The 12,701-nt window shown below is 39.4% G+C and overlaps 1 protein-coding gene across 3 annotated transcripts in view; it reads right to left on the bottom strand.

Moving 5' to 3' along the window:
* LOC133613815 (plasma membrane ascorbate-dependent reductase CYBRD1) overlaps window positions 1-12,701 on the bottom strand; it is a 43,477-nt gene that overhangs the window by 20,096 nt on the left and 10,680 nt on the right. The window contains exons 7-14 of one of the 3 annotated variants that reach the window (XM_061971630.2): window positions 11,359-11,448; window positions 11,174-11,278; window positions 10,418-10,520; window positions 5,993-6,202; window positions 4,008-4,150; window positions 3,590-3,699; window positions 1,766-1,841; window positions 1,555-1,638 (exon numbers count right to left, since the gene is read on the bottom strand). In XM_061971630.2, the coding sequence (XP_061827614.2) occupies window positions 1,555-1,638; window positions 1,766-1,841; window positions 3,590-3,699; window positions 4,008-4,150; window positions 5,993-6,202; window positions 10,418-10,520; window positions 11,174-11,278; window positions 11,359-11,448 (921 nt within the window). The remainder of the gene's footprint in view (window positions 1-1,554; window positions 1,639-1,765; window positions 1,842-3,589; window positions 3,700-4,007; window positions 4,151-5,992; window positions 6,203-10,417; window positions 10,521-11,173; window positions 11,279-11,358; window positions 11,449-12,701) is intronic. The other 2 variants (XM_061971632.2, XM_061971631.2) reach the window with 2 other exon arrangements.

Here is a 12,701-nt window from a genome sequence, read left to right as displayed (position 1 = left end):
AACTACCGGCCGGTGTCCCACCTTCCCTTTATCTCGAAAATCCTCGAAAAAATTGTTGAACAGCAGCTAAATGAACACTTAGCATCTAACAATCTCTGTGAGCCCTTTCAGTCCGGTTTCAGGGCAAATTACTCTTTGGAGACAGCCCTCGCAAAAATGACTAATGATCTATTGCTAACGATGGATTCTGATGCGTCATCGATGTTGCTGCTTCTTTATCTTAGCGCTGCTTTCGATACCGTCGATCATAACATTTTATTAGAACGTATCAAAACACGTATTGGTATGTCATACTTAGCCTTTTCTTGGTTCAACTCCTATCTTACTGACCGAATGATGTGCGTCTCCCATAACAATGTGACCTCGGACTATGTTAAGGTAACGTGTGGAGTTCCACAGGGTTCGGTTCTTAGTCCTGCACTCTTCAGCATCTACATGCTGCAGCTAGGTGACATCATATGCAAATACGGTGTTAGCTTTCACTGTTATGCTGATGACACCCAACTCTACATGCCCCTAAAGCTGACCAACACGCCAGATTGTAGTCACCTGGAGGTGTGTCTTAATGAAATTAAGCAATGGCTGTCCAGCAACTTTTTGCATCTTAACACTAAGAAAACGGAAATGCTGATTATCGGTCCTGCTAGACACCAACACCTAATTAATGATACCACCTTAACATTTGACAACCAAACAATTACACAAGGCGACTCGGTAAATAATCTGGGTATTACCTTCGACCCAACTCTCTCATTTGAGTCACACATTAAGAGTGTTACTAAAACAGCCTTCTTTCATCTCTGTAATATCGCTAAAATTTGTCCCATTGAGACACTGAGATCATTATTCATGCGTTCGTTACGTCTCATCTCGATCACTGGAACATTGATTGATTGATTGAGAAGTTTATTGACATCTTAGCAAAATGTGTCTGCTAGACTTTTGACAAGAACAAGAAAGTTTGATCATATTACGCCTATACTGTATATACTTTTATATACCTATATACCTATACTGTATATGCCTTTATATACCTATACTGGCTCACCTGCACTGGCTTCCTGTGCACTTAAGATGTGACTTTAAGGTTTTACTACATAGGTATAAAATACTACACGATCTAGCTCTATCCTATCTTGCCGATTGTATTGTACCATATGTCCCGGCAAGAAATCTGCGTTCAAAGAATAATTAGTAATTCCCAAAGCTCAAAAAAAGTCTGTGGGCTATTCAGCGTTTTCTATTTGGGCTCCAGTACTATGGAATGCCCTTAGTTAGAGATGCTACCTCAGTAGAAGCATTTAAGTCCCATCTTAAAACTCATTAGCACTAGTCCTGTAAATAATATTAGATTAATTATACAGTAGACCTGATCAAATAGTTCTGTTAGTGCAAATGACTATGTAAGTACTTTACTGTCAAAATGACTTTACTGGCCGTCTACTTTGAGCTCTACAATAAAGCATCCATCCATCTCTCCATTTTCTACCAAACACTCTCTACATGTGGATTGTAGAGTGGATTGGAGCGATTACTGAAGAACATTAATAATACCTCCTGATCTGGGTCATCATCCAGCTGCTGGATTCGTCTCTTCACTGCGCGCCCCGAAGAGGTGACAGTGACTTGTGAAGTGGGCTGCATTAGACGTAAAGAAGAAACACAACATTTTTTTAAATTAAGGAACCTGCATGTGTGATAAAAAATATGTTTGATTTGTCACCCAACAGCAAAACAGTCCACCATTTAAAAGCGCAAGACTTACAATGTTGTGTTGACGAGTTGCCATCGAGAAATCTTCAATTACCTTTGTTGACAACCTACCAAGGATTTTTAGAATGCTGGAAGGAAAGAATATTGCATTTACCCGATGCAAAAGTCTTGTCTTTAGAAAGATAACAAAATACGTTTATTAATCACATTCTCTTAAGAGTTAACTCATAATTAATCTTAATTAATCGCAAATAGAAGTTTATTTTTTTTATATTTATTAAGTATACCCTGTTGAAATATAAACCCAACATGGTCGCCTAAATAAGTTTTTTTTTTTTTTTTTTTTAAATAATAAAAACATGTTTTTAGTGCCGTCAAACAATTAAAAACGTTTAATTGCGATTAATCACATTTTGTCCATATTTACCTCATAATTGAATCACAAATACAAGTTTTTTTTTTTAAATCTTTAAAAACTATACCTTATTAAAATTTAAATACAAGATTGGGGGGTTAAGCCAGCCAAAATAATTTGGTGTTGTTTTATCCATAAAAATATGTTATTTAAGGCTGTCAAACAAAACATAACATTAAGACACACATATCAACATGGGGTCTTTTGCAGTCCTTCAGGGCTCTATCTGTTCTCATTATAAAATACAGTATATGTACAGTACAAGCCAAAAGTTTGGACACACCTTCTCATTCAATGCGTTTTCTTTATTTTCATGACTATTTACATTGTAGATTGTCACATCAAAACAATGAATGAACACATATGGAGTTATGTACTTAACAAAAAAAGGTGAAATAACTGAAAACATGTTTTATATTCTAGCATTTAGCATTCTCTCGATGAACTTCAAGAAGTAGTCACCTGAAATAGTTTTCACTTCACAGGTGTGCTTGAAGCTCATGGAGAGAATGCCAAGAGTGTGCAAAGCAGTAATCAGAGCAAAGGGTGGCTATTTTGAAGAAACTAGAATATAAAACATGTTTTCAGTTATTTCACCTTTTTTTGTTAAGTGCATAACTCCACATGTGTTCATTCATAGTTTTGATGTGACAATCCATTCATCCATCCATTTTCTACCGCTTGTCCCTATCAGGGTTGCGGGGGTGCTGGAGCCTTTCTCAGCTGCATTTGGGTGGTAGGAGGGGTACACCCTGTGACAATCTACAATGTAAATAGTCATGAAAATAAAGAAAACACATTGAATGAGGAGAAGGTGTGTCCAAACCTTTGGCCTGTAGTGTTTGTATATTTTAAATGTTATTTATATTAAGTTTTCCCAACTGTATTAGTTGTTTCTCTGTCAGTCTGGGCTCTGACATACTATAGTTGCACATGCGTCATTTACATGTGTGTGTTTGGGGGCATACCAAGTCAACCGGGAGGCATGTTAACCGACGACTGTACCTACCTACCGACGCAATCAAGTTTTGCTTTGTTGTTGGACAGAAAAGCAAGCCCAAATAAGCAACCACACGTCAAAAAACAAACCGAAAAACGGCAAGCCGCCACTCTCATACTTTGCAGGCGACTTTATAGAGAAAAGTTGCTTGTTGCTGTTTGTTCATATAGAGAACACACACATCACTGAATTCAAAGTTGTTTTTAATGCTGTTTACACTATCCTGTTACTGTGCAAATCTGTGTTTGTTGTACTGTATTAAAAACAGATTACAATAACACATCATTTCTGAGTCTTGCTAGTGACGCCTCTGGTTCAAACTATTATGTAAATCCTCAATTGGCTGTAAACAAGAGACACAACAGCGTTTCGGAAAACGACAACCGTGATTATAAGTTTTACAAACAAATAGATCTCATTAGATTGTCCAGGTGTTCATAATAATATTTTGTGTTACTCACTTTATAGTGCTGGGCCCCACATGAATAATTCTTCCCGAGTCGTCAGGATGGAAGAAAATCACATCGCTCTCTAAAGAACAACAGTTCATTTTCCTGATTCCATTAGTGGCCTAAATTCATTAAAAAAAAAAAAGATTGGAAAACCTTTAAGTTGGGGAAATTTGAAAACATGAATTGCACATAAAAATTGTTGACATTTGCATGTTAAGAGTGAAACTGCAAATGAAGGTCTTACATGGACTACTCACAAGGACAAATTGAGAGAAGCTTTTAACAGAGGAATAAAAGGACTGTCACAAACAACTGTTCCCTAACCGCACTTAGTGCTGACATTACTCTCACGTGCGGACCACATTTGGCAAACTCCGAACACTTCAACAGACATATGTCCAAAGATTCTTAGCAATTTATTTCATACCATAGTCCTGTCTCTGAGTGAGCAAATGTGGTGAGTCCCTTGGTGACGCTTCTGTGGTGGTGTGTGAATATAGTGCCAAGGGAACCCTCCAATCTGCACACCAGTATTGGAGCAGGGCACTTCAAAAAGCACAGGAGGACGCTCTGCAAAAAAAGAATTAAGAGAAACAAATCTGTATAGGATTCTAGAGCTTTAATGGTTTCCAGACCAATGACACCCAAACTGATAGAAAGATGGAGCACTTTTACATTTTGTATAAAGTGTTGTTTTGAAATAAACTGCTCCTGAAAGTACAATGTTATTGTGCATTAAGATATTTAAATGCTTTGACTATAATGTGCAAGGTACAGTGAGTAGGGTGGCTATGGCACTGCTCTGTATCAACTACACTATAATGTGCTGGATCTAGAGGTGGAAATCATTGGGCACCTCATGATTCGATTACGATTACAATTTAGGAGCTATGATTCAATTAAAAATCTATTAATGATGCATCTTTAGTTTTACATTTATTTTATTTTATAAATAAGCGTTTATCACTTGCAACTTTAAAGGGGAACATTATCACAATTTCAGAATGGTTAAAACCATTAAAAATCAGTTTGCTGTGGCTTATTATATTTTCCGAAGATTTTTTCAAAATTTTACCCATAACGCAATATCCCTAAAAAAAGCTTCAAAGTGCCTGATTTTAACCATCGTTATAAACACCCGTCCATTTTCCTGTGACGTCACATAGTGAAGCCAACACAAACAAACATGGCGGAAAGAACAGCAAGCTATAGCGACATTAGCTCGGATGCAGACTCGGATTTCAGCGGTTTAAGCGATTCAACAGATTACGAATGTATTGAAACGGATGGTTGTAGTGTGGAGGCAGGTAGCGAAAACGAAATTGAAGAAGAAACTGAAGCTATTGAGCCATATCGGTTTGAACCGTATGCAAGCGAAACCGACGAAAATAACACGACAGCCAGCGACACGGGAGAAAGCGAGGACGAATTCGGCGATCGCCTTCTAACCAACGATTGGTATGTGTTTGTTTGGCATTAAAGGAAACTAACAACTATGAACTAGGTTTACAGCATATGAAATACATTTGGCAACAACATGCACTTTGAGAGTGCAGACAGCCCAATTTTCATCAATTAATATATTCTGTAGACATACCCTCATCCGCTCTCTTTTCCTGAAAGCTGATCTGTCCAGTTTTGGAGTTGATGTCAGCAGGCCAGGGAAGCTAGGGTCGATAGGGGGTTTAGCTCGCTCGTCTGCGGGAACAAACTGCCGCCATTGCTTGCCGTGCTACCGAGGACCTTTGTCCCTGAATTGCTCACACACTCCGGCAGATTCAATGGGGGTCTGGCGGCAGATTTCTTTGACTTTATCATTGGAAATGCATCTGCTTTGAGTGTCGCAGGATATCCACACATTCTTGCCATCTCTGTCGTAGCATAGCTTTCGTCGGTAAAGTGTGCGGAACAAACGTCCAATTTCTTGCCACTTTCGCATCTTTGGGCCACTGGTGCAACTTGAATCCGTCCCTGTTCGTGTTGTTACACCCTCCGACAACACACCGACGAGGCATGATGTCTCCAAGGTACGGAAAACAGTTGAAAAAAACGGAAAATAACAGAGCTGATTTGACTCGGTGTTTGAGAAAATGGCGGATTGCTTCCCGATGTGACGCCACGTTGTGACGTCATCGCTCCGAGAGCGAATATTAGAAAGGCCTTTAATTCGCCAAAATTCACCCATTTAGAGTTCGGAAATCGATTAAAAAAATATATGGTCTTTTTTCTGCAACATCAAGGTATATATTGACGCTTACATAGGTCTGGTGATAATGTTCCCCTTTAAAAAACAGTGCATTTGTAATAAGAAACCGTTTAATTAATTCCCATGACATTGATTAAAATAACGGAAATGTGTGCAAAACTGGAACATAAGTGCCCTATAATAAAGGAGCTGGTCGGATCTCGGACCTGAACAGACCAAGAGGTACATGAACTCCTCCACTTGGGGCAGGATCTCCTCCGCAACCCAGAGATGGCGCTCCCCCCTTTTCCAGGTGAGAACCATGGACTCAGACTCGGAAGTGCTGATTTTCATCCCAGTCGCTTCACACTCAGCCGCGAACCGATCCAGTGAGAGCTGAATATCCTGGTCAGATGAAGCCAGCAGGACCACATCATCTGCAAAAAGCAAAGACCTAATCCTGCAGCCACCAAGCTGGATTCTGACTGCGCCTAGAAATTCTGTCCATAAAAGTTGTAAACAGAATCAGTGACAAAGGCCAGCCCTGGCGGAGTCCAACCCTCACAGGAAACGGGTTCGACTTACTGCCGGCAATGCGAGCCAAGCTCTGACACTGATCATACAGAGAGCGGACCGCCACAATCAGGCGGTCCGATACCCCATACTCTCTGAGCACTCTCCACAAGACTTCCTGATGACACCGTCGAATGCCTTCTCCAAGTCCACAAAACACATGTAGAGTGGTTAGGCAAACTCCCATGCACCCTCAAGGATCCCGCCGAGAGTATAGAGTCGGTCAACTGTTCCACGACCAGATTAAAACCACACTGCTCCTCCTGAATTCAAGGTTCAACTATCCGACGTAGCCTCCTCTCCTGTAACCTGAATAGACCTTATCAGGAAGGCTGAAGAGTGTGATCCCACGAAAATTGGAACACATCCTCTGGTTCCCCTTTTTAAATAGAGGAACCACCACCCCAGTATGCCAATCCTGAGGCACTGCCCCCGATGTCCACGCAATGCTGCAGAGTCTTGTCAACCACGACAGCCCCACAGCATTCAGAGCCTACAGGAACTCCGGGAGCATCTCATCCACCCCAGAAGCCCTGCCACCGAGGAGCTTTTTCATTGGAAGACTTGTAGTTGGGATTGAGGAGGTCTTCGAAGTATTCCTTCTACCGATCCACAACATCCGAGGTGGACGTCAGCTGTACACCGTCCCACCTATACATGGTGTTGACAGTGCACTGCTTCCCCCTCCTGAGGCGAAGGACGGTGGTCCAGAATCACTTCGAAGCCGTCCGGATGTCGTTCTCCATGGCTTCTCCAAACTCCTCCCATGTCCGAGTTTTTGCCTCTGCAACCGCCAAAGCTGCACACCGCTTGGCCTGTCAGTACTACTACTCCTCCTTCAGCTTGACGGCATCCTTCACCGCTGGTGTCCACCAGCCTGCCTCGACAATAGAGGCACGGAACATGGTTTACTCTGACCCAATATCTGGTGCCTCCCTATCCTCAGCTGTGGTAATGAGTTTTGGATTATTACCGAAAGGACAAGATCACAGGTACATGCGGCCGACATGAGTTTGGGAAGCAGGGCTCCCCCTTAGAGATAGGGTGAGAAGCTCTTTCATTCGGGAGGAGCTCAAAGTAAACTTGCTGCTCCTTCACAAGGAGAGGAGCCAGAGGAAGTGGTTCAGGCATCTGGTCATAATGCCGCCCAAACGCCTCCCTGGGGAGGTGTTTAGGGCGCGTCCGACTGGTAGGTGACCACGGGAAGACCCAGGACACGGTGGAGAGGCTATGTCTCCCAGCTGGCTTGGGAATGCCTCGGGATCCCCCGGGAAGGGCTGAACGAAGTGGCTGGGGAGAGGGAAGTCTGGGCTTCTTTGCTTAGGCTGCTGCCCCCGCGACCCGACTTAGGATAAGAGGAAGAAGATGGATGGATGGATGGTCGGATCTCTCATTGAGGTGGTTTGCTGCAGTCAGCCAAATTTTAGAACTGCCTGCATTACTTTATTTACAATAAATAGATTATCAGTTATTTACATTTCTTAATTGATTGATGTCTGAATTGCGATGCATCTAAAAATCGATTATTTCCCCTACCTTTAGCTGGATCGATGTTAATCTTTATTTTAATACATTTAAATTTGTTGTGGGGTAGAGGGAGTCTAATCCATCAAAATTTGTATCACGACCCTTGCAGTACCTGTGGACTAGAGCAGCGTTTCTTAACCATAGGGCCCATTGTTGGGTTGGCAAAAATATATCTGTTTCTCAGCTGTGGTCCGTATGGGCGGTACTCAGTCGTAATAAACTTTTCCACTACTTGTGGCAGTAATACCAATCTCAAACAAGCAGAAGAAGTCTAGAGCTAAGGTCACAGAGAAGCTTTTAAAGTAGGAACCAAACTTTTTCTGGAATTTTGCCTATCATTCACAATCCCTATGTAAGACAAGAACACATATGTTTTTCTTTTTTTTAATGCATTCTAATTTGTAGAATTTGGCAAGTATGAGGTGGCTTACAAGGCAGCTAATAGGAGTACATTATTTCACTCATCAACCCCTCTACAAAAACATTAAAAAAACACTCCATTTACATCTCATGACATGAATATTAACCAAGTATTAGCTATATTGTTACCATAAGCGCTAACGCAGACAAACTATTTTTAGCGGTTCTATGATCACAGAGAGCTAACTATCTTATGCAACTACAGTATTAACATACTGAGCTGCTGCTGCTGCATCGCCTCTGAGTTGGTGAAAGTTAAATCTAGATTATGAATCATGCCTCTCACCTGGATGGTAGAAGGCTGTGGCCATAAACTGAGAAGTTGGTCAACTTTGACCTCGAACATAGACCCGGAGATGGCAAAAAAGACGAAATTAACGATATGATGCTGATTTGTAGCACCTTTTTTTTTTTAAACTGCGTGACGATTATGATTAATTCTTCATCTAAACAGGAAGATATGAACATCCCATCAGTCGGCATATCATCAGTCGGCATCCCATCGACAGCAGACTTTGTACAGTAAGTGACTTTTTAAATTATGTTCATAGTTTGTATTCTTTGTCTAGCAATACTGCTGCATGATGCTTAATTTTCTCTAACGCTGGATCTGTTTAACTCACAGATTTTTAAAACTTGTAAATCAACTTCCTTATATTCAGGCTTAAAAAACATAAGGTCATCATTTGTCCCAAAGTAGTTTTTGTTGTTTCTCATGAAGTTTGCCATGATTAGTAATTTTGTTGTCGGAAAAGCGAACATTGTGATGGTAATACGCGGCTGTATGCTTAAAATGACCAAAATACATAATTGTTACATGTTATAATGTACGTCCCTGTTACTGCATTTGACATATACTTACAGCATGTACCGTATTTTTCGGACTATAAGTCGCAGTTTTTTTCATAGTTTGGCCGGGGGTGCGACTTATACTCAAGAGCGACTTATGTGTGAAATTATTAACACCGTAAAATATCAAATAATATTATTTAGCTCATTCACTAGACGTATAAGATTTCATGGGATTTAGCGATTAGGAGTGACAGATTGTTTGGTAAACGTATAGCATGTTCTATATGTTATAGTTATTTGAATGACTCTTACCATAATATGTTACGTTAACATACCAGGCACGTTCTCAGTTGGTTATTTATGCGTCATATAACGTACACTTATTCAGCCTGTTGGTCACTAATCTTTATTTATTTTAAATTGCCTTTCAAATGTCTATTCTTGGTGTTGGGTTTTATCAAATACATTTTTCCCCAAAAAATGCGATTTATACTCCAGTGCGACTTATATATGTTTTTTTCCTTTTTTATTATGCATTTTCGGCCGGCGCGACTTATACTCCGGAGCGCCTTATACTCCGGAAAATACGGTACACAAAACGATGATGGAGGTTTTTGGATGTTTTGAGAGTGCTTTACAGGCAGAATAGAGCAAATCTCATTCGCCCTATTGTTAGCTGACTTTAGCTAACTTTTATTTACAAGTTAGAATGCATAAAAATAGAAAAAACATATGGGTGTACCTCTGCCTTTCGCTTGAGTGCAGCTGGGATAGGCTACAGCCGCCAAACGACAGAGAAAGGGACAAGTGATAAAAAAGGGATGGATGCTTGTCTTACACAAGGACTGTGAATGATAAACAAAATTCTCATAAAAGTGCACTTCCCCTTTAGAAATTATGACTTAAGTGGTGAAGCTGTATTTTCATTTGCACATTTTTAGTTAGTAAAGTTTTAGTTAGTTAAGTTGAGTAAAGAAAGTTAAGAACTAAGTTCATTATTAATTTAGTTTATTTATTTTAGTAAAACACAATTGAATTAAAAAAAATGAGTATCTTCTAATGCAGTATGCAATATATTTGGTTAGTACTTATTTTTAATCAGCCTGACCTGAGCCTATGTTTTATGTGTGAATAATAATATTTGTGATTAACACGTTACTTCATATCATTTGACAAGGTTGTTAACCTGGCAAACTTTAAGTAGATTATTGAATATGATTAAAATCAAGAGTAAGATTGCTACTTCAGTGTTACAAGATTTGAGTGGTCTCCGAGGTCAAAAAAGTTAAGAACCTAGAGAGTCTATATTAAATCTTTTGCACAAACACTGATAAACTTACCTGTAATCTGGATATTTACAGGAATGCCAAATGGAAATTCTCCCACTTTTTTGCCTTTGAGAAGTGTACTCGCCATTCCAAGTGCTAATCTTTCCTTCATGTACTACAAGAAACACAGTATGTATTTTAACTAACAAACTCACACACATATATTTATACACAAAAAAATATGCTATATACCGCATACATACATATATGTGTGTGTGTGTATATATATATATATATATATATATATATATATATATATATATATATATATATATATATATATATATATATATATATATATATATATATATACTGTATATACACACACACATATACTCATATAGTTTAATAATTTAATAATATATCATAATATTTTTTTATTATTATTACATTATAGTAGAGTCAAAAAAGATGTGGCAGAGCTTTTCATTAATATATATCAAAAGTGTCATAGTAACACCATCGTCTAATTTGCATAATGATGCATGCATGATGTAAGTCTTTGTAACGGCTAAAAAAAACTGTTCATGTACACATACGTATATTTAAAGGCGGCTCTATTATTTCTACAAATACTTCTTAGTATCAACATGTCAGCTTCTTCTCATTACATTATGCCTTTTTGCCTCCTAATTTTTTGTGTATTTCTATAATGTCCCACAAAGAACACGCCGTGGGCTCCAGGGCCATACATTGGACATCACAAGTTTACATAATGCCACCTTTTAGGAGCTTCTACTGTAGAGTGTGTACTAAAGAAATACCCACTTTTTTCACAATGTGCTCAAAACTAAACAACTTGACAGCCCTGCTGTATGACACGACAAGGACCCCCTGGGATAGAGCAACGTCGGTAACGCCACTCCCAAACACCTGCAAGATTTACATTCATATCTTGATAACTCGCCACTCCCACTGATACATTAAAACAGTTGAAACATAAAAACACAAACCTGTTTGTTGACTTCCATTATGCCCACAATTTGCAAGGGGAACATTTGAAAAATGGCAAGCTGCGTCCCTGTGCTTTGTGTGATCGCGGCCTGGACAAATGAGAATAACTTAGTGAATCAACTGATACACCTGCACTATTTGAGAAATCTAATACAAGGGCCTACATCAGGCCTGGGCAATTATTTTGACTCGGGGGGCCAAATTTTGAGAAAAAAATGTGTCTGGGGGCCGGTATATCTATCTATCTAACTATATATACATATATATATATATATATATATATATATATATATATATATATATATATATATATATACAAACCCCGTTTCCATATGAGTTGGGAAATTGTGTTAGAACATAATTGGAATACAATGATTTGCAAATCATTTTCAACCCATATTCAGTTGAATATGCTACAAAGACAACATATTTGATGTTCAAACTGATAAACTTTTTTTTTTTGCAAATAATCATTAACTTAGAATTTGATGCCAGCAACACGTGACAAAGAATTAGGGAAAGGTGGCAATAAATACTGATAAAGTTGAGGAATGCTCATCAAACACTTATTTGGAACATCCCACAGGTGAACAGGCAAATTGGGAACAGGTGGGTGCCATGATTGGGTATAAAAGTAGATTCCATGAAATGCTCAGTCATTCAAAAACAAGGATGGGGCGAGGGTCACCACTTTGTCAACAAATGCGTGAGCAAATTGTTGAACAGTTGAAGGAAAACCTTTCTCAACCAGCTATTGCAAGGACTTTAGGGATTTCATCATCTACGGTCCGTAATATCATCAAAGGGTTCAGAGAATCTGGAGAAATCACTGCACGTAAGCAGCTAAGCCCGTGACCTTCGATCTCTCAGGCTGTACTGCATCAACAAGCGACATCAATGTGTAAAGGATATCACCACATAGGCTCAGGAACATTTCAGAAAACAACTGTCAGTAACTACAGTTTGTCGCTACATCTGTAAGTGCAAGTTAAAACTCTCCCATGCAAGGCCAAAACCGTTTATCAACAACACCCAGAAACGCCACCGGCTTCGCTGGGCCTGAGCTTATCTAAGATGGACTGATACAATGGAAAAGTGTTCTGTGGTCTGACGAGTCCACATTTCAAATTGTTTTTGGAAACTGTGGACGTCGTGTCCTCCAGACCAAAGAGGAAAAGAACCATCCGGATTGTTATAGGCGCAAAGTTGAAAAGCCAGCATCTGTGATGGTATGGGGGTGTATTAGTGCCCAAGATATGGGTAACTTACACATCTGTGAAGGCACCATTAATGCTGAAAGGTACATACAGGTTTTGGAGCAACATATGTTGCCATCCAAGCA

The sequence above is a fragment of the Nerophis lumbriciformis genome, linkage group LG13 (genome assembly GCF_033978685.3).
Source record: "Nerophis lumbriciformis linkage group LG13, RoL_Nlum_v2.1, whole genome shotgun sequence".
In the NCBI taxonomy this organism is placed as follows: domain Eukaryota; kingdom Metazoa; phylum Chordata; class Actinopteri; order Syngnathiformes; family Syngnathidae; genus Nerophis; species Nerophis lumbriciformis.
Note: the sequence above shows the minus strand (reverse complement) of the source record. Positions and strands in the feature narration are given on the sequence as shown.